Source organism: Opisthocomus hoazin, chromosome 18 (assembly GCF_030867145.1).
Source record: "Opisthocomus hoazin isolate bOpiHoa1 chromosome 18, bOpiHoa1.hap1, whole genome shotgun sequence".
Lineage (NCBI taxonomy): Eukaryota > Metazoa > Chordata > Aves > Opisthocomiformes > Opisthocomidae > Opisthocomus > Opisthocomus hoazin.
The window spans coordinates 244,763-266,034 of record NC_134431.1 but is presented as its reverse complement, the minus strand read 5'-3'; the positions used below and the strand labels follow the sequence as shown (position 1 = coordinate 266,034).

Genomic DNA, 21,272 nt, shown 5'->3' with positions numbered 1-21,272 from the left:
GCTAAAAGCTAAATTTCTTTTGTGTGTATGAATGGATATAAATATAAGTATGCTTTGTGAAAACTCAGTGAAACCGCGTGATACTTGTTTTTGAAATGTTGGCTCGCGTCTGCAAGCTGAATGAGATTGGTGTTCTTCGAGTGCATGCCAAGGAAGAAAGGAAGGCTGTTAATAAAAAATAATAAAACCCCAAGTTCTTTCAGTTTAATTACACCAAACTGTATACCTAGCCTGGGATCAGAGCACTGTTTGAGCGTAGTAACCGCTAGAACCCTGTTCTCTGGTCCTGTGTCTGGTGCACAGCACTGGTAAGTGGCGGAGCATCGCTGCTCAGTCGTGGGGTGCAGAAGCGTGCTGACCGTGCAGTGTTTGCTCCGTGGCAATAAGCCGGCACGTGCCAGCCGGGCAGCTTTCGGAAGTGAGGAAGTATCACGATGATGTCGCAGGGTTGTGTGGGTGTGCAGAAGACAGAAGCTTCAGAGGAGAAGGCGTCGCAAGCTTGTGCTTACAGAGAAAAGGGGTGGGGGGCTGCACTAGGCATGGGGCTGTCTGAAGTACCAGTGCCAGTGGATAGCGTTTCCAAAGCTTTGAGGATGGTCACTCCTCTCCGAGGAGGTGACAGAGTCTTTGTGGAGAGGGGTGGAGATGACACTCAACTGATACATTTCACATAAACAATTCAGGTTTTTCGAGGAAAAGAGATGCAATTACTATAGTAAAATACAGTTTACTATGAAGAATGAAAGTAAATTCTAGAATTCTTGCTTCAGGGAGGAAAAGAGACTATTTGAGCCAATGCTTAGCATCATTAAATCCTGTTCAAAGATAGCTGATAACTGAAGTTGGGGCTAGTTTTCCTAATTGCTGAGGAACTCCACCATTTCCCCCCCCCCCCCCCCTTCAGTGTTTGTGTGTTTAGAAATGAAAATACACTAAGCTTTTGATTTTTTTTTTTTTTTTTTTTAAGCTTTTCAGCTGCAGGCAGGTTTCAAGTGATCTGCACTTCTCCCACTATCAGCGTGAGCAGGATGACTGGGTGAAGGTGCTTACCTAGAGGCCGAGCAGCTCCTGAGGCTTGCCTGAAATGGATGTTGTGTCTTAGCAGAGACCGCCTTCTCCTGGCTCTTGCTGCCCGGACACCCAGGCTAGTCTGTGATCAGGGTTTGCTGCTGCTCTTAGTCAAGGAATGGATTGAAACTGGAGAACACCGTAACAGTGTATGTGGAAAGCTGTGAAGTGAGAAAAGCTTTGTGTGGGCTCTTCAGGGATGTCTGCAGGCAGCAGTACATAAACAATCGCTGGCTGAGGTTCAAACTGATGTTTTCAGATGAAACACGATTTTTTTTAACCTGAATCTGTTAAGGAGCTGTCCCGCTCCTTGCCATAAGGATTGCGTCTGTAGTTGTTAAACCCACTTTCTTGCTGTCCCCTGCGTTGGCGAGGGGGGGTGCAGCCTGTTAGAACAACAGCTCCTGCTCAGCCGCTCCCAGCAGCCGGCCTGGCTGTACGCTGTTGCGTCCTGGTTGTCACGCGCATCAGCTGGTGCCCCACGATCTCCAGACGAGCGGGAGGAGGTAGCGGGAAAGCATCCCCTGTGGTGTGTAACTTCCCAGGGGTTCAGCAGAACATCTGGGCTGTGTTTGAAGGGAAATCCTATGCCATTGCTAAATGCAGAACAGGAGGATGAGATAGCCTTCTGGGTGTTAGTGTGTTGAGAGATAAATCCATGAAACCATGGAGTATTTTCATAATTTCATTGCTACTGATCTGGAGAAGAGATGGGAGGTGTTTGGGTTGGAGGACTCGAGTCACTTCACCTGGCTTCATTGCGTGGTTTAACAGTTCCCACCTCAAACTTTTAATTATTCCTTAGCGGTGTCTTTGTAACTTGGAACAAATATGGAGAGACTTGTTCTGTGTGCAGCTTGAGACCTGCAGGAACAGTTTCCTCCTGGAAGGGGACTGCTGCTGTTTGCGGGTGCTCACCCTCACGGGAAGCTGTTTCTCTGAGGTTCACTTCACTCCTGATCCTTTGTGCTTTACCAGGGAGGAAAGGTGGCTCCTGGTTGTGTCTCCTGTTGGTACAGAAATCTCCGTTGCAGTAGAGGAAAACAGAGGAGAAATAATGGCAGGGGAGCTGGGGCTGGCTGTCCTGGTCTTCCTCGCTGTCAGGCAGCTGGTGTCGGACAGACGTGTGCGGTTGTCTGTAGAGCTGCAGGCTGCGCAGGTGTGAGCCTGCGAGACGTAAGCTGGTCTGGTGGAGTGGTACGTGGCGGTGAGGAAACACCCGATACCTGTGACTTGCGATTGTTGGAGAAACGTATTATTGAAGGCAATGGTTTCTTCTGTGAATCTTACCTAGGGGTGAAGGCAACAGAAGTGGCTCTAACTAGTAGTCTGAACAGTTGACCAGACTGCTTCTGACTGACCTCTGAAAATGCTGGTGTTAAAGCAGGTGATGGTGATGACCTTAGCAGAGAGCTGAACCAGGCTCCTCTCTGCCTAAAGCTTTGCCAGTCCTCGCTGAGCGCCGCTGTTGTGCTGCCGCCGTCACCGGAGCGTCCGGGTGCCATGCGTAGCGTGTTGAGTGATGTTATTAACATCTGTCCAGGGCCCATGGCAGCCTGCGCGGCCTGAGGGGCTCAGTATTTCCAATAAAAGCTCATCTCTTCATTGACATAAAGATTTACACCCTGCAAGTATGGGAAGGCCATGTGGGTTCTCATACCAGAAAAGAGCAAACAATTATTTCCTTACTGTCTGAACTGTGAAGGGGCCGCCTGGTGCGCGGCCCGTGCCTGCAGTACCTGTGCGAGCTCTCGCGCTGCCCCGTCGCTGGGGTGTTCCCACGCTCGGAGGCCGATCTGCCAGGCGCGGGTCTGGGAGCTGGAGCGGGAGGCTCCGCCGCTTGCTGTGCGGTGGCTGCTGGGGCTCCGGGCTCCCCGCTGCGTGCTGGCGAGGGGGAGGCCGCGGCGCCGGGCCGGCTCTGGCGGCGGGAGCGGGGCGGGAGGCAGAGGCAGGGCCGGTGAAGGCAGCAGCGACGGGCGCTGGGCCGCGGGGAGCCGGGGCTGCCGGGAGCGGCGGGCAGAGCCCGGTGGGACCGCGTCAGGGCCGGGGGCGGGGGCACAGGCGCGGTGCCCGCCGGGGCCGCGCTCCCTCCCCCGCCCCCCCCCCCCCCCCGCCGCCGCCGGCCCTGGAGCGGGGCCTGCGCCGCCCTCGCGCCGCGGCGGCCCCTCGCGCCGTGGCCCCGCCCCCGGCCGCGCGCGCCCTGACCCAGTGCTCTGCCCGCAGATGGCCGCGTGCGTGTCCCGCGTGGAGCTGTCGGTGTCGTGCCGGGGCCTGCTGCGCCGGGACCTGGCCTCCGCCTCGGACCCGCTCTGCGTCCTGCTGCGGGGCGGCGGCGGCCGCTGGGCTGAGGTACGGGCGGCGGCGGGCCCCGCCGGGCTGAGGCGCGGGCGGCGGCGGGCCCCGCCGGGCTGAGGCGCGGGCGGTCGCGGGCAGCTCGGCGCCGACCTGGAGCTTTGCATCCACCGCTCTTACGCATCGCTCGTAGCTTTGCGTAGCGTCGCGTCGGGACGCTCGCTTGGCTGCTGCCACGCGCCTGCCCGCTTTCCTTCACCCCGGAGCGCAGCGCTTCGCCAGCCTTCTCCCCCCGCAGTGTTCCGAGTGTTCCCGTACCGTAACATCGCTGCCCGGCGCAGCTCGCTGGCTTGGCGAGCTGCTGGCCGGCCTGGCGGCGGCGGCCTGGTTCGTCACCGAGCCCCAGGCCCGGCCCGCGGTCGTCGGGAGCGTGGCTGAGCAGCTGTGAGGGGGGAGGCGCGGTTCTGACCGGTCATTAAGAGCTTGGCTTCCCTGTTTGTGCAGCTGGATCGCACGGAGAGGATCAAGAACTGCCAAAACCCCGACTTCTGCAAGAAATTTGTTGTGGACTACTACTTTGAGAAAGTGCAGAAGCTGAAATTCGGCGTGTATGATATCGATAACAAGTCCTTTGATTTGAATGACGATGACTACCTCGGAGGGGTCGAGTGCACGCTGGGGCAGGTATGCGTAGAGGTGTGAAGTGATCTCCAAAGCAGCAGCAAGCATGGGGTTTATTATGAAAAATTGGTGGGAAGACTGCTTTATCAAAGGCTTCGGCACATCCAAATTTGAAAACCTCTTACTGAACAGGTTAATTTGTGTTGCGATTGAACACAGTTAGAAAAATCACTGTGTGCGTTGCAAACCGAAGGCTGGACAGATACGTGGTTTGCAGTTAATGGCTTTGCTTAGGAGGCACTTGCAGAACTAAAGGCAGTCTGGGAGCAAGGAAGCCATGGCGCTTGGAGAGCTGCAGTGGAGTTGCCTTTGGACAAGGTGATCATCAGGCACGGAATCTGGGAAAAAAGGCTATTTGAGATTCTGTGTGCCTTTCCTCGGGGGGGGGCTTGTATAGCTAGGTTGGAGAAGAAAAGTAGCAATCGAGACAGACCTGGTAAATTAAATAGTCTTTTCTGGCTTTTAATAGCTTTTTGGCTACTTGTGGTGAAAATGCCTGGTGTGTCTTGGGGGCAGCAAAAATAGAGGGCGATAGTTAAGTTTGGAGACATGTAGTGCTGTTTTGTGGATAGTGAGAGAAGATAATTTTCAGAATGTTCAGCCACTCAGGAGCACAAACTCTGATGGCTGCCACTGTTGGAAATGCATTTGAATCCTTTTGGATCTCTTAGGAGAGTTTGAAAATGTTGCTCCTGAAAAGTAATTCTTTTCTCCTTCCTAACTTGATATTTATATTTTCTCTCTTCTAACCTTAGGTTGTGTCCAGCTCAGTGTTCACCCGACCACTGGAATTGGAGCAGGGAAAGCCAGCAGGAAAGGGCACCCTTACGGTAAATAAGGTTTTTGTGGGGGGGGGGGGGAAAATGGTTTTTCATTCTTTCATATGTTGTCTGGGACAAAGTAACATTTCTGGTTTTCTGTCACTATATCTTCAAATGCTACATGTGTACAGGAAAGACAGATATTGTTCTTTCACGGAAAGAGTGCAAGCAAAACTCTGTGGCATTTCTTGTTTAATATGTTGTTTGTTTTTTTTTTTAAACTTCTGTGGCACAGGTTTCAGCAGAGGAGATTAAAGATACCAGGGTTGTGTACTTGGAAATTGAAGCCCGAAATTTGGACAAAAAGGTCTTGATTTTTTTTTAAATTATATTGCATTCTTCTGCCATATTTACAGTTAGTGCCTTTTGACCAGGAATCTCTCTGTATTTGTAGACGTTCAGCTAAGCTAGGTAATCCACGTATGAAAAAAGGCTCGCTGTATTTTGTCACTTACAGTGAAGTAAAATGGAGGCATAATTTCATGTTGAAAACCGCGGTGTCAAACCAGAAACTTCAACTGCCAGGTGTAAGGGGGATTATTTTGTCTTTGGAATAGCCTGTATGTTAATACAGTTCAATTACATAATTGTCTCCGATGAATGTTGTAGCTGTGAACTGAGCTTTCCGTAATGTTTTTAAGGAAGAAAAGGTGGAAATTTAGGTGTGCTGCCTCAATGTTATTTTAAGCCGAAAAAACAATCCAGGGATTTAGTGGCCTCACTGCTCAGTCAGCAAAATGATGTGATTTATAGTGACAAAACTGGTCTGAGGAGGCGGTTTTGGAATCAGAGCTGGTAAATTCTGATGACTTAGAAAGTGCAGCATTTTAAAAGAGAAGAGTGAAATGAGAGGAAAACGAATGTATAGTTTGTTTGACTTTGTGCTTTGTTTGAATTGGCTGATTAGCCAGCCCTTCCCTCATCCGAGTAAAAGACAGGAAGCTGATTACTTCTGTTGGGCTTTTGTTTACAGGATTTCTTAGGTAAATCAGACCCGTTTTTGGAGTTTTACAGGCAGAGCGATGCTGGAACGTGGCAGCTGGTGTACAGATCAGAGGTAGTATTGCTACGCTGATGATTTTCTTGAGTTGATCAGACGGCTTGCCCCTAGCAAAAGTGGGAGTCCCGCTGCTGATCCTGCTTTGCACCAGTTCTGCAATGAAAGTTGTCCTGTATCCTAAAAAGGGGATTCTGCTCACTGGCATGGCAGCAGCTGGTTTATTTGCTGCCTGGTGACTGGATTAAGCTGGCTCGGTGAAGAGTCCAGCCATGCATCAAGTGAGAAGAGTGGCTGGACTCTCCTCCCTTTCAGTGATGATGAGCTGTTAGGTTCACTTGGCTCTAAAATTTAACTTCACCCTGAACTTCAGGCTTTTGTTTCTTACAGAGCTTCTGCTTGGCTGTCCATGCATGTCGGGCTTGAACTTACTGAGGCTGTTCTTAGACAGCAGTGCAGAACCCTCGTGTTAGGTTTGTTAGTGACTTGCACGCTGCATCCCTCGCGTGACATTATGCTGTAATTTTTTTAAGGTGATTAAGAACAACTTGAATCCATGCTGGAGCAAGTTCAGTGTTCCCTTGCAGACATTCTGTGGTGGAGATTTCAATAAACCTATCAAGGTACAGCCTTCAGCAATTCTCTTTGTTTGTTATAAGCCATGGAATTTATGTTGATGTTAACGATCAGGTTGTTGAATCATATATAAATTTTTAGATTGCTTTTCTAGAACAGTAGTGTGGCAGATAAGTGATTATATGTCTATTAAGTATGAAGTCTGTATTCAAACATTATGAGTTGTCAGATTAAGAAGTTGGGAAATGCAGAAGTGACACATTCTCTAATGATTAGTCATAAGAAGAATTATAACTGATTTTTTCACTATTCTGGCCAGGTTTCAGGTTGGGGTTTGGTGGGGTTTGTTTGTTTGTTTGTTTGTTGTTGTGGGGGGTCTTTTGTTCTGTGTGGTGTTTTGATGTTTTCTTTTTTTTTTTTAAATTGTGGCTTTCTAGCACTGTTTCTAAGTTAAGTGAGAAGTTTATATATGTTGGACAAGCCTGAGTGCCTTAGCATACTGATATAGAGGACCTTAATGCATCTGTCAGATTCATCTGATCATGAGATTGGCAGGCTTGTCCTCACTCTTTTTCTGTCTGTTCAGATAGAAATTTGGTTTTCAGTCAGAACTGTAGTTCCTTGTGGTCTTGTATATGATGACTAATTCTCTCTGGTCCTGGCTTATGGAGGCGGTAGAAGAACAATTACATCTTTTAATAAGTTCCTACAAAAGAAAATCTGATAGCAAATTGATTTGTTAATACCCGTTCCAAGCAGTGCGTTGATAATGTAAGGGCATTTAGATCCGTAGATAGTTCTGTGTGGGTACAGTCTCTCTGCTTATTCAACTCCAGAACACTTTCCATTTGCAGTGTTTTCCTGCCTCATCCTGTCTGTGAAGAAATCTCGTGCTGGAAGTTTGATCTGAAAGGTTTAGCAAAAAGTGTGCATGCTAATATTTTTATTTGTGCAGCATGGCAAGTCCAAAGAATTACTGAGATTGTTAACCTGGAAATCGATGTTCGGGCGTGCTGGGCTTGCTGGTGTGCGGCTGTGTTCGAAGTGGCGTTCGTGAGCTGCTGTTGCTGGGGAGTCAGCAGTCTCGGGTCAGAAGGAAGTGCTCTTGGTCCAGCAGCGAGCAGCGAACGTGGAAAGGAGGTGGCGGAGAGATGCGTGTTGTCATTTGTCACAACTGACGCGCGAAGGCGTGCTCTGCGTGTTCTATTGCAGGAGGCTGTGTTTGCTACGCTTCAAAAAGGTGTGTTTGGGATTTGGTTTGTTTCATTTTGGTTTGGGTTTTTTGTTTCCTTTGATTTGTTTGGGGTTTTTGTTTTGTTATGGGTTTTTTTTTTTTGTTTTGTTTGATTTCCAGAAGCTTTCTGTGCTTTGGAATTCACTTTGGAATGACCTTGAGAAGGACAGATTTTTTGCTGTTAGTTCATTTCACCCAAAATTCTCAATGCGTGTGCAAATAATCTATGAAGTTTCACAACAGAGCCGTGAGACAGGATTGTACTGTCCTTGTATTTACAGGTTAGGGAAGTCAGCCAGAAAGGGGAGTCTAGGCTGCCAGGCAGACGTTTCACTAGCAGCACTAAAGAATATGGTATTGCCCTGGTGTTTCGTTTTTCATCTGATATTTGCTGCTCAGAACCTCTTGTGTGAGGCTTCAAACAACGTACGTCGGAACAGTTACGCGTGAAATGATGGTAGCCACTGAAGGGAGAGCTGCTTGTCCTTCAGCACGGTGGAGACGGCCCTTTCGGTGCGTCCCCTGGACGTCGGCTTTGCCAGCTGTGTGGGAGGATTGTGTGCTGAACTTGGGCGTGAACATAAACCTTTTGGTCAAATTAGTGATGCTGCCTAATATTTTAGTAATTCTTTCTTAGTCGTGATGCAGAGTGATGTTCTCCTTGTTCTGTGTTAAGAACAGCTCAGATTTGTGACACAGCCTAATCTTTTTGACAGTTTCGTTAAAAATAGGGGCAAGTGAAAGTACCGTCTCTCCCCCATAGTGATTTAAATGGAAATAGCGAATGCAGAGTTTGTGGGTGTTGGTATTGGGACTGAAGCTGCCGGTCCACATGTTTGATGGCATATATATAAAGGCAAACCCATTTTCTGTGAATTTTGAAATTTCCTCTGGTAGATTAAAGGGGCCTTTTACCCGCTGATTGTATTCCAAGGCTCGTCTTCATTTGCAAAGAAACAATTAATCAGTAAAGAACTATATACAGTGTCCTGCAGTACTGCTGGCAGGATTTTGTTTGCAGCAGCACTGCTCTTTGGGCTGCATACAGTGAATCTTGGCTAGCTTTAGAAAACCCTTGCAAAAAGAGGTTTGTTTTAATCTGTATTGTGCTGTGTGAACTCGTAGTGAAACTGGTCCTAGACACAGTTCTGTTGGCGTGGCTGAGCGGGGGACGCGGAGCGAGCAGGAGAGGACAGGAGTCAGGTGGAGGCGGCAGCGCTGGGCTCTGCGCAGCTCTCCAGGCGCGTTGGTGGGAAGCAGACCCTGCGCTGGGAGTCCGCACCCTGGCCTCTGCACCAGAGCCTCCTTCCTCGGCCTCCGTGGCGTGACCCAGGGGCTTTGGGGTGGTGTTTGAATGTTGGGATTGCTGAGAGAGGCGGGAGGGTGGGAGCTGCTTCGTGGTGGAGTGGGCAGAGGAGAGGAGTGGAAAGGTGGCGGGTTGGGAAGGGTGAAGGGGGAGGAAAGGGGCACGGTCACACAGGTGAGCTTGTTTTCCCATGAAGGGACTGAAGGATGACATGGGGCTTCCCGTTTACGTGGCCAGAATAGGCCATATTTCAGCCAGCTTTTTGTACAGGTTTCCCACTGATAGCAGTGGAAGGTCCGTTGTGGATCGCAGTGGTCCCGGAAGAACCCTGTCTCAGACTCGGATAGCTAGCCGTTGCATTTGACATCCTCATCGAGGTGTCACCCACGGGTTCATCGGGTCCGTTCGCCCTGCAGAGAAAGCTGTCGCTGAGGTTCATACTGGAGTCCCATCAGTTTCTGGATTAATAAAGGCAGATCTCGGAGTGCACTTTTGAATCCGTGTAGCACGTGAACTTCACCGGGGGGGAAGCAGATGTTCACAAACTGTTTCTTCACTGATTGCTTCTGGAATTACTTGTGTTCCAGTCGTGTGTATTGTGCATTATTATAAATGCTCCTCATATCTGGTGCTGTGGGGAACTGTTGACAATGTGCGTCTTACTGCGTTTGCTCTACGCCATAGTTATTAGCATATTTTTATTTTAAATGCATTTCTGTTTTGCATTATCTTGTTCTGAAGCTTTCATGCTGATTTAAACATAACCAGTTATTAGTTAAGTGTTTATAATTTGATTGGTAAAAGATGCAGAAAAAGACAGACTTAGTGCTCTGTGGAAATGGCAATTCCTTTGTAAATCAATGCTGTTGCTGTGCAGAAGAAAAGAGTATGTTCAGAAAGTGCTTAGATAATAAACTCTTAATTGCTTCTTCTCATAACCCCAGTTGCCTATCTTGTCCTGAAAGATCTCGCATTTATACATCTGGGCTGTGAAGTGTGGGGGGAGTTGTGTGGTGGGTGTTTTTGGGGGCTTTTTGGGTTTTTTAATCTTTTGTGTTTAAACTGCATAAAGCTTTTAATTAAAACTTTCCGCTGTGCCTGCTTAAATGGGTGAGCAACTGAACATCTTCCTTTTCCTGAGATTCACTCTGGGTGTCTCTCTTACCATCAGGTTTCGGTTAGAGCTATGGATGGCAGCAGTTCAGATGTGATCGGGGAGTTCACTCGCATCGCTGCAAAGCTGTCGGAAGCAGGAGCTCACGCGCCGAGCCACTGCCCTGCTCCCTAGCGCAGTCCACTGCCCACTGCTTGCTCCCTCTTCCCTTCCAGGTGCAGTGTGCGGATCACGACAGCGACGGGTCGCATGACTTGATAGGCACTTTTGAAATGAACCTGACTCAGCTGCAGAAAGCAGATGGCAGCTCTCCGGTGAGCTTTCTCGATCCCCGCTAACTCAGTCTGTAATTCAGTCTTTCACAAACCCTTTTTAATGTTGACCTCAGAGGTATTTTTAGCTGTTGCCTCCAAGAGTGTATTTTTCTGCCTGTATCGTTGTGTCATTAAGCCAACAACCTGGGAAGAATAAAACCTGGTGTGGGAATTATATTGCCCTGTTTTCCTGGGGTGCTGCCACCATTCCTATTCCTAAAGACAGCCTTGAGCCCGTTGGCGGCTGGCCGCCTCGCCAGCCGCTTTTCCCAGCAGTTCAGCTTGCTTCTGCCCCTGCTGAGTCACGTGGAAACAAAAGGGCTTCTTCGTGCTTTAACAGATGACTCCAGAGGTAGGCTTGTCTCGGCTAACGTTTGTCCTTGAGCTGGTCACCTTCACGAGCACGCGGGTCACCTTTCTAGCTAGCGGAGAGAAGCAGTGCTTCCAAGAGGCACTCTTCTTGCCTGGTCGTCGGCAGACGATTAGAACAAGTTGAGTCGTTTGCTGGTGGTGCCGGTTTCTCTTGGTTATCTGCAGTGAAACCTGAAAACCTCAACCCTCGTTCTTGTGGAGTTGTCTTGTCTGGATTCAGACAGATGAATCCACACATGGGACATGGCCTAGGACTGCTTCCAGTTGCCACCCAACTTGATTTCTGTGGCCTCCTCCACCCTGAGATTTTGCCTCCTGTCTGCCGTTTGAGTGAATTCCCTTCCTTTAACTGAAAAAGAATGGATTATGTTAAGATAAATGCTTGTATTTATGATTTACTTTTTTCCCTCTGATACAATGACACAGTTCCATGATTGCATACGGAGTAATAGTTACGTTGTTGAGGAGAGACTTTTCTCAGGTCTTTCCTCATGTGTTTTGCCCAATGCTGGTAGTAAAAGCATTCCATTTAACTTGTCAGCAGCCAAAGTAGTTGCAAACCTTTTGAAAATTCATGTTTCAGAATTCTGCCAGATACTTGGGTAGTTCTGAAGTTACGTGATGTCTGACACCGTTCTGTTTCAATAATTTGCCGTGTAAATGCAGATATTTTGGAATTTGCTTCTCGCATGCTTGCTTCCTGTAGGTGGAATTTGAATGCATTCATCCTGAGAAAAAACAAAAGAAAAAGAGCTACAAAAACTCTGGCATTATTAGGATAAAGTCCTGCAAGGTAGGAAGGTTTTTGCTGGTTTGGGCTTTTTTATTTTCTGGTCATAATGAAGTCTGTTCTTGTGGGAAGGTGTAACACTGTCTGTTCCTCTAGATTGAGACCGAATATTCGTTTCTGGACTACGTCATGGGAGGCTGCCAGATTAACTTTACAGTGAGTTGTTTCCCCACTGCACGTCTTGATAGATAACAGGACAAGAGCCATACAGTTGTGATTAGTACTCTTAGTTACCGTGAGAATGACTGCAAACGCGGGGTGAATTTGCAGTGATGAAGACTGCAAAAACCAAATAATACTATATTTTTACTTTTTTGTAGAATCGTAGAATGATGTGGGTTGGAAGGGACCTTAAAGATCATCCAGTTCCAAGCCCACTACCACGGGCAGGGACCCCTCCCACCAGACCAGTTTGCTCAAAGCCCTGTCCAGCCTGGGCCTGAAGCCTGCCAGGGAGGGGGCAGCCACAGCTTCTGAGGCCAGGGCCTCACCACCCTCACAGTGAAGAATTTCTTCATTATAGCTAATCGTAGAATCATGGGTTGGAAAAGACCTCTTAAGATCATCAAGTCCAACTGTCACCCCAACACCTCCACGCCTGCTAAACCGTGTCCCCAAGTGCCACATCCCCATGGTGTTTGAACCCCTCCAGGGATGGGGACTCCCCCACTGCCCTGGGCAGCCTGGGCCAAGGCCTGACTCTTTCAATAAAGGCATTTTTCCTGATATCCAGGCTGAACCTCCCCTGACACAACCTGAGGCCATCGCCTCTCGTCCTGTCGCTGGTTACCTGGGAGAAGAGACCAACACCCACCTCCCCCTTAATCTAAAGCTACCCCCTTTTAGTTTAAAGCCATTACCCCTATGTCCACTTCTGTGATCAAGTAGCAACTTAAATGGACCTAGCGTTTATTCTTTTGAGAAACTGGTTCAGTCTGTCAGTGGAAAGGATTACTGCTTCTTAAACACGTGTGTACCCCAGTGGGAAGAGGCACGTAGGGCTGCCTGTGTGCCTGGGAGGAAGGGAGCTCCGTGGGCCTGGTCCAGCCCTCTGTCTCGCATACGGTTAGTTCTGCTTTGCTTATGGTGATGCATCAGTGACTTGCTGTCATCATCTTGACTATCAGGTGGGTGTAGACTTCACTGGCTCCAACGGAGATCCCAGGTCACCAGATTCTCTTCACTACATCAGCCCAGACGGGATAAATGAGTACCTGATTGCCATCTGGAGTGTGGGAAGTGTAGTCCAGGATTATGACACGTATGTAATCGTAACTGATCTAGCCACTGCATCAAAACTGTGTCACAGCGGGTGTCAGTGAACAAGGCGGGTAGCTTGTTCCAGAGCTGTCACGTTTGAACTACAGGTGCTGAGCTGCTGCTGCTTCCTCCTGCTTCTGTCACTGCCAAGGAGGGCAGTGGCAGCCCTTTGTAATGTGGCATATTTGCTTGGTTTGTCCCTCCAGGTCTGCCCTTTTATGGCCCTGGGTTACTCTGCAACGCTGCTTCAGCTGGTCAGCAATCCCTTGTTGCTGATGGTGCTTTCAGACACGAATGCCCTGTCTGATCCAATGGGAAGATGTTTGCCAGCTCTGTCCTTTAGCCAGGGTGTGGTCAGGCTGGCTTTTCTCTTGCTGTATTGAAGTCTCCTGAGACTCCTGTGGGGTGCTGCACTGAAAGAAATCCTGAAACGGTCAAGCACAAGCCTGCAACCCCTGGGTAACTGGTGGCTGGCCATGGGGAGCTAGATGGTGTACCCCTTCCTTGTGGCAGGAATTGAACCTTGGTCTCCAGCTGCTTTCTGGGAGTAAAACAGAACAGCGAGTCATTAAAGAATTTCTGTTTCTCATTTCTTGTTGTTGTCCTTTCTCTTCAGGGACAAGCTGTTTCCTGCGTTTGGGTTTGGAGCTCAGGTTCCTCCTACCTGGCAGGTAGGGCCTTCGAAACGCTGGGCAGTTGCTCTGTCCAAGTCTGCATTCCCTAACTGTGATGTCCCTTCCTAGGTATCTCATGAGTTTGCATTGAACTTCAACCCCAGCAACCCTTATTGTGAAGGTGAGGACACCTCTTACTGATACTTGGCTGAGAGGGACAGATGTTTGAAGTGGTGTATTTCTGTTGTAGCTGGTGAAAAACAGATGTGGCACCAAGGCATACAGAAAATTAGATTTACTCTTGCCTGGATGCTGCTGGATCATAGAAGCATAGGTTGGAAAAGACTTCTAAGATCATTAAGTCCAACCGTCACCCCAACGTCCCCATGCCTGCTAAACCATGTCCCCAGGTGCCACATCCCCACGGTGTCTGAACCCCTCCAGGGATGAGGACTCCCCCACTGCCCTGGGCAGCCTGGGCCAAGGCCTGACCACTCTTCCAGTAAAGACATTTTTCCCAATATCCAACCTGAACCTCCCCTGACACAACCTGAGGCCATCGCCTCTGGTCCTGTTGCTGGTTACTGGGGAGCAGAGACCAACCCCCCCTCACTGCACCCTCCTGTCAGGAGCTGCAGAGAGCGAGAAGGTCCCCCCTCAGCCTCCTCTTCTCCAGCCTGAGCAGCCCCAGCTCCCTCAGCCGCTCCTCATGGGACTTGTTCTCCAGCCCCTCCCCAGCCTCGCTGCCCTTCTCTGGACACGCTCCAGCCCCTCAATGTCCTTCTTGGAGCGAGGGGCCCAGAACTGAGCACAGCACTCGAGGTGCGGCCTCACCAGTGCCAGCACAGGGGCCCAATCCCTGCCCTGCTCCTGCTGGCCACACCATTCCTGATCCAAGCCAGGATGCCGCTGGCCTGCTTGGCCACCTGGGCACACTGCTGGCTCCTGGTCAGCCGGCTGTCGACCAGCACCCCCAGGTCCTTTTCTACCAGGCAGCTCTCCAGCCACTCCTCCCCAAGCCTGGAGCGTTGCGTGGGGTGGTTGTGACCCACGTGCAGGACCTGGCACTTGGCCTTGTTGAACCTCACACAGTTGGCCTCAGCCCATTGATGCAGGCTGTGCAGATCCCTCTGCAGAGCCTTCCTGCCCTTGAGCAGATCGACCCTCCCACCCAGCTTGGTGTCATCTGCAGACTCACTGAGGGAGCACTCAGTCCCCTCATCCAGATCATTGATAAAGATGTTAAACAAGATGGGACTCAAAACTGAGCCTCGGGGAACACCACTCGTGACAGGCCACCAGCTGGAATTAACTCCATTCACCACCACTCTCTGGGCTTGGCCATTCAGCCATTTTTTTATCCAGTGAAGAGTGCACCCATCCAAACCATGGGCAGCTGGTTTCTCTGGGAGGATGCTGTGGGGAACAGTGCCAAAGGCCTTACTGAAGTCCAGGTAGACAGCATCCACAGCCTTTCTCTCATCCACTGAGCAGGTCACCTGGTCATAGAAGGAGATCAGGTTGGTCAAGCAGGACCTGCCTTTCATGAACCCATGCTGGGTGGGCCTGATGCCCTGGTTGTCCTGCATGTGCCCGGTTGAGCGCACTCGGGATGAACAGCTCCAGGATCTTCCCTGGCACTGAGGTCAGGCTGACAGGCCTGTGGTTCCCAGGATCCTTCTTCTGGCCCTTCTTGTAGATGGGCGTTACATTGGTGATCCTCCACTCACCTGGGATCTCCTGTTAGCCAGAACTGCTGACAGATGATGGAGAGTGGCTCGGCCAGCTCCTCTGCCAGTTCCCTCAGCACTCTTGGGTGGATCCCATCTGGCCCCATGGACTTGTGAGTGTCCAGGTGGCACAGCAGGTCATTCACTGCTTCCTCCTGGATTATGGGAGGTTTATTCTGCACTCCTTTCTTATCTTCCAGCACGGGGGGCTGACTACCCTGGGAATAACCAGTCTGACTGTTAAAGACTGAGGCGAAGAAGGCATTAAGTACCTCAGCCTTTTCCTCATCCTTGTTGGCAATATTCCCCCCCATGTCCAATAAGGGATGGAGGCTCTCCTTGGCCCTCTTCTTGTTGTTGATGTATTTGTAAAAACATATTTTGTTGTCCGTTACAGGAGTGGCCAGCCTGAGTTCTAGCTGGGCTTTTGCCTTCCTAATTTTCTCTCTGTACGACCTAATGAGACCCGTGTACTCCTCTTGAGTCGCCTGCCCTTTCTTCCATGGGTGGTAGACCCTCCTTTTTTTCCTGAGTCCCAGCAAGAGCTCCCTGTTCAGCCAGGCCAGTCGTCTTCCCCGCCGGTTCGTCTTGCAGCACATGGGGACAGCCTGCTCCTGTGCCTTTAAGAGTTCCTCCTTGAAGAATGTCCAGCCTGCCTGGACCCCTTTGCCCTTAAGCACTCTCTCCCAGGGTACCCTCTCAACCAGCGTCCTGAGCAGCCCAGGGTCCGCCCTCCAGAGTCCGTGGTGGTGATTTTGCTGGCATGTGTGTTGATGCAGGCTTCCGTGCAGTCTGCATGAGCTCCAGAGAAGGGATCGGGCGTTAATTTGTTTGTTAGTCTGTGCTGAGATTTTTGTTGCTGCAGCTTGGTTGCTCCTGGTATGTTCTGGGCGGCAGTGGATTCAGATCCGCAATGCACCTGTGCTGGTCCTGCTTCCAGAGCGACCATCTGCGAAGGCTGCTGGAGACCACGGCTGCTGCATCAGCGATGTGTATATGCTGGAATGTTGTCTTTCAAAGGGTTGTCTTAAAAGCGTATTTTCTTTATAGCCATCATCTTCAGTGGAGGTTGTTTCAGCTGTTTTTAATGGCTCCTCTCTGAGCTGGATTAAGACCTTTTAGGACTAAGGATTCTCGTGGCATCTGGTGACACAGAATTGTTCTTGAACAAGCATTTTTAACTCAGTTCAACTTTTCTCTCTGGTCTAAGGCCAACAAAAAATGGAATCTGAGATTGGGTGTTAAAATCTAAGCATTTCTTCAGTCAGTTGAGCATTGACTGCCTCGTTGGGATCTGCGCCTGTGCCCTCTCAGGGTCCCTGTGCAGTAGTTTCGCGTTACTGCACTAAAGCCTGCATGGTGGACGACACGAGTAGCAATGGCAAATGAAGCTGCATTGATACGAGCCAGGAACAGACCAATGTAGATCGAGATGGATCCACAGAAGAATACGCACCATTTAAAATCAGATTTCTTAAAAAATATATGCACCATTTAAAATCAGTTTTCTTAAAAAATCTTGTGAGAAAAGCTTCTTGCATAGGAAGAACCTTGGGGATTGCTATTTCTGTTACAGAAGCGTTTGAATTGTGCATCGGTGATCGTTGTCGAACTTTTGTGCAAGGAAAATGAGAAGTTACTGTTCCAGAGAGGTTCTGACCTTGTTACCTAGTTAGACTGTAAGCAATGAAAAAAGACAAACTGGGTGACAAGGCAGAAAGAACAAGGTAGATGTTGTCGTCAGCGTGCCTTCGCTGGATGATTTTTCCCGCAACTTCTCTGAGCTTTGTGACGTTAGAGGCACAAAGACTAACGTGAAGAACGTAGAATGGGGGAGGGTGCTGCAAATCCTGTCTCTGAGATGTCCACTGGTTTCAGCCCTGTGCTTTGTACATTTGCTGTTTGCTTATTTGTACTTTAGGAGTTCGCAGCTGTGTGAGAGTTGTTACCTTTTTGCTGTACTATTTAGTAAGGCTTCTAAAATAATTGCTGGAGAAGTTGTGAGGTTCTTGTGGCAGCTTGCCTTCCTTGTGTTACAGGGATCCAAGGAATAGTGGATGCCTACCGCCAGATCCTTCCTCAGATCCGACTCTATGGGCCAACCAATTTCTCTCCCATTATAAACCACGTGGCAAGGTTTGCAGCGCACTCAGCACACCAGGGAGCTGCTGCAGTGAGTGCCTGTCCTCTCCTGTGCGTCCGCGTTGGGTTGATGTTTCTGTTTTCCGTGTTCGTGATGGGGTAGAATGGAATGGTAGTGATGTTGTCTTCCTTCCTTCAGATCCCGAGTCTCGTCCTCTCCTGCCAGCCTGCAGAGAGGCTGTTGGTGCTCTCTTGGTACATACTGATACGAACCTGCGCTTGGTAGACGTTGACATTAGTTTCCATTGCTCAGGTGATAGTTGTTTATCCTTCTCACAGTTTGCTGGCGTTGTACTTACTGTTAAACTATACAGGGGTGCTTTGTTGGCTTCCAGACCGGTTGGACTCTGTCAGCAGTTGCCTTGCTCCAGCCCCTCTTGCCAAGCTCCATCACCCGTCGGGAATGCATGCAGTATCGGGGGGCCCTATTTCATTCCAGACAATTTTGCTCTCAAGAATGTACACAAATAAAAATATCAGAGGGCTTGGCTATCTGTCCCACCATGGTGGCATGCAGAATCAGGCGCTCTCGAGGGCCAGATTAACGAAGGAGTCTGAGAACTGTAAAAGCAATGTGCTAATTGTGTTGCAGAGCACCCATGCTATCCTGCCGTTGCTGTATGTCCATTTGTGTGCTTGCATGGCTGTGGCTGCTGTTCAGGTTAAACTCTGTTCCTTTAAACGTCATTCCTTTTGCTTAAGGGTGAGGGACTCGTATTTCCTGATCGATGTAACTGAGTGCATGGTGACAGACCAGTCGGAGGGAATTCCTCGCTCTGATCCTTGCTTTATGGTCTAGCTGTGTTGGTGGTTTTGGTTCTGCTGAGGTTTGTGTGTACGTCGAGTACGTTTCCCACACTGTGAGGTGCTTGGTCTAGGGAGACCCATTTCTTACCTTTCTGAGGGTATTTTTTAGCCTTCCCAACACACCTTAGGCTCTGGAAAAGGAAGTTTTAAGCACTTTGCCATGCTAATGTGTTGGCTTGAGGTATGTTTTTCTTTCCAGAAAAGCACCTGTATTCTTCCCTTCTCGTCACCGTTAGAGTGTCTTTGTGTCATGACATTTGTCACTGCTGTGTTTTGAGATTTCTGATACTTATAATTGAAATTATTGGTAACTAAAAAAGAAGTCTTTTTGAGTTACACTCCAGGGATGTTAAACATTAAATATTTTTGAGATGTCTGTGAGTAAAGCAGCATCTGTGAGTGAATTTTGTATGCAGATTTGTTGGTTTAGTAGTACTTTGCTCATCTCTAGTACTTTCTCACAGTTGATGCAATTATTCTTTATAAATTTAATTTAAGCCTCTATCTTTTTTTTCCAGTACAGAGGAAATCTGCAGAGCACAATGAAAGGTGTTACGCATATGAAAAAATGGGAATAAATAGAAGTTTCTCCAGTGTTCTGGTTTTGTCTTATGCACAGCACCATCTCTCATTTCTTTCTTAGAGTAGGAGATTGCTCCATTTGCCTTGAGTTACGTGAGCTTTGGTGGTGAACTCCCTAACTGGGTGCTTTCTAATGTTTTTCAGCAATATTTTATCTTGCTGATCATCACAGATGGAGAGATCACTGATCTGGACCAAACTAGGCAGGCGATTGTTAATGCCTCCAAGCTGCCAATGTCCATCATTATTGTTGGGGTTGGTGAAGCTGATTTCAAAGCAATGGAGTTCCTTGATGGCGACAACGGTGTCCTGAAGTCCCCGACCGGAGAGCCAGCCGCGCGAGACATTGTCCAGTTTGTGCCTTTCCGGCAGTTCAAAAACGTAAGCTGTGTTCGCCTCCAGACGAGTCCTGGTGCCGGTGCATGTGCAGTCACTGCACGTAGAAGACGAGCGTGGGTCTAGACAAGGCAGCAAGCTGTGTGCTCACAGTGCTGCCCGAGCTGCTGGTTCCCACTGAGAGCTGAGATGTTTGCTTCCGTGCTCGAAACCGCGTGCTTTGTCGCCGCTCTCTTGTGGCCTCTCTCAAAGAGCTCTCGTCGTATCGTCGGTTTAGCATACTGTCTCTCGGCTGTTGCAGAGCTAAAGGAGTAAAGGAGCCGGTTTCCTTCCTGGGATGCAAACGTTTAGGCAAGGAGTTGAGATCATACTGTCAGTCTCTGGTGCTGAGTCCCGCCAGTGGTTTAAGCTCAGTCTTCCGGGCTGTTGAAAGCAGTCCTGGCATTCCCCAGCTCCTCTCTGCCTCTGCTGTTGGCACTGGCATTCATGCACGTTGCATGGTGAATTGGGGTGGAGTCAAATGAAAACCCCAAATAAGAGAAATTGCTGGTGGCTGGGGCAGTTTCCCCACCCAAATCAGGGCCGTGTGAGGGCTGTGTGAGCCTGGGCTTGAGGTGGGAGCAGTGCTGGGATAGGAACAAGTGTTTTTCAGCAGCGCTCACTGAGACTGACTGGAAGTGCTCCTAAAACTGCATCAAGGACCTCCTGAAGCAGAGTGAGGCGTGGCAGGTGGGAGGCTGCACTCTGAATTCCGTGAGAGCGTTTGTCACTGGGCTGATAAATCCTTTCTCTGCAGTACTGCTGATTTGGTCTCCCTGTTCTCTTTGCAGGCTCCCCGGGAAGCTCTTTCCCAGATGGTTCTGGCTGAAGTGCCTAAGCAGCTGGTGTCCTACTACAAATGGCAGGGGTGGCCGCCCATGAAACCGCCAGAAATAAGAACGGTGTAGGTTGCGGCCTGACCCTGGGCACCCGCATCACGGGGCTGAAGAGAGCTGTCTGCGCCCACGCTCTGCCTCGCACGCTGCGGGTGCTCAGTGCCTCGAGATCGTGCCGTTCACACTGACTCTCATACCTGCTTGTGCTCTGTGTCTTCCATCTTTCCTGTTCCTATTCGGAAGAAATACAAATACAGGGAAAAAACACAACTGCTGGCAGGTGTTCCCACAGGAAAATAAACCTTGTTGGTTTTGCACCTTGCAGCAGTTGCACCTCGTACCGTGCATCGTTGCTTGACACGGTCCTTCCGCTGCTTGGTGTCAGGGTGGGGATGTGCACCGAGCTGCTCACGCAGCGCGGCCTCACTGCTGGCTTTGGTTTGTGCATCGCAGTCGTGTTTGCTGCAGTGATCCTTATCGTGTGTTCTTGGTAGGTGGCTTTTCTGCTGTCAGGCTGCCTTGGGAGTGGGGACCCTTCTGCACTGGTTAGTACCAAAGTCTGTTGGTTGGGTGGCTGAGGCAGTTCCTGTTGTGCCTTCGTAAAGTGCCTGTATGTTTTTGTACGTGGAGGTTTATTTTTAAATTTCAGTGACCATACTTTGCAATCTTTTTTTTTTAGTCACATTTTTCTATTAGCAAAAATTGCTTCTGTGATGGCCTCTTGCTTGGAGCCGTTGTTGCAATTTAAGAATACTGCACTTTGCTTATTTGTGGGGGATTAATGACGATTAATCATTAGTTAATCGGGGCGTGGGTGGGATTAATGAGTCACATTAACGTGACTTTCAAAATCCAGCAACTGGAAACACTGAAATAAAGATGCTTTGAGTGATTTCTTTGTGTTCCGGCAGCTAGGAAATGAAGAAGTAACTATCTGTGGAACCCCACAGAAGTGCCTCCTTGGCGACGGGAGCGTGAGGCGTGTGTTGCGTGGGCTGGGGACGGTAGAACAGGCCTGTGATGGCAAAGCTCAGTTGTTTTGAGACGGGAGTTGATAGTTCATTTCAAAATACAGGTGAAGAAACTTGGCTTGTCATTGCACTACAAGTGGTCATCCCTTTCAGCTTCTGAAATAAATAATCTGCTTTGACTTACTTAACATGTATCGACTCTTCTTTCCTTTCTGGGCTTTTCCTTGTGTTTTCCAGCAATCTGGATGTTTTGGTTCATGGAAGGTCTTTGCTATATAGAGCTAGCCGGGTGGTGATTCCGCAGCTTGTTAGCCTCGGCTGAGCGCGAACAGCTGCGAAAGCCGAGTTGTCCGTCGTCATCAGTTTGTTACCTGTGAGTCGCGGAGACGG

The 21,272-nt window shown here is 49.4% G+C and overlaps 1 protein-coding gene across 2 annotated transcripts in view; it reads left to right on the top strand.

Annotated features, from left to right (window-relative positions):
- Window positions 1-21,079, top strand: part of RBM12 (RNA binding motif protein 12) — a 45,567-nt gene extending 24,488 nt beyond the window's left edge. The window contains exons 4-18 of one of the 2 annotated variants that reach the window (XM_075438943.1): window positions 3,292-3,417; window positions 3,865-4,044; window positions 4,797-4,871; window positions 5,098-5,169; window positions 5,836-5,919; window positions 6,393-6,482; window positions 10,305-10,403; window positions 11,482-11,568; window positions 11,662-11,721; window positions 12,693-12,826; window positions 13,442-13,496; window positions 13,569-13,620; window positions 17,209-17,342; window positions 18,845-19,081; window positions 19,867-21,079. In XM_075438943.1, the coding sequence (XP_075295058.1) occupies window positions 3,292-3,417; window positions 3,865-4,044; window positions 4,797-4,871; window positions 5,098-5,169; window positions 5,836-5,919; window positions 6,393-6,482; window positions 10,305-10,403; window positions 11,482-11,568; window positions 11,662-11,721; window positions 12,693-12,826; window positions 13,442-13,496; window positions 13,569-13,620; window positions 17,209-17,342; window positions 18,845-19,081; window positions 19,867-19,983 (1,602 nt within the window). In that variant the 3' untranslated portion in view covers window positions 19,984-21,079. The remainder of the gene's footprint in view (window positions 1-3,291; window positions 3,418-3,864; window positions 4,045-4,796; window positions 4,872-5,097; window positions 5,170-5,835; window positions 5,920-6,392; window positions 6,483-10,304; window positions 10,404-11,481; window positions 11,569-11,661; window positions 11,722-12,692; window positions 12,827-13,441; window positions 13,497-13,568; window positions 13,621-17,208; window positions 17,343-18,844; window positions 19,082-19,866) is intronic. The other variant, XM_075438942.1, reaches the window with a different exon arrangement.
- Window positions 21,080-21,272: the final 193 nt, after the last annotated feature.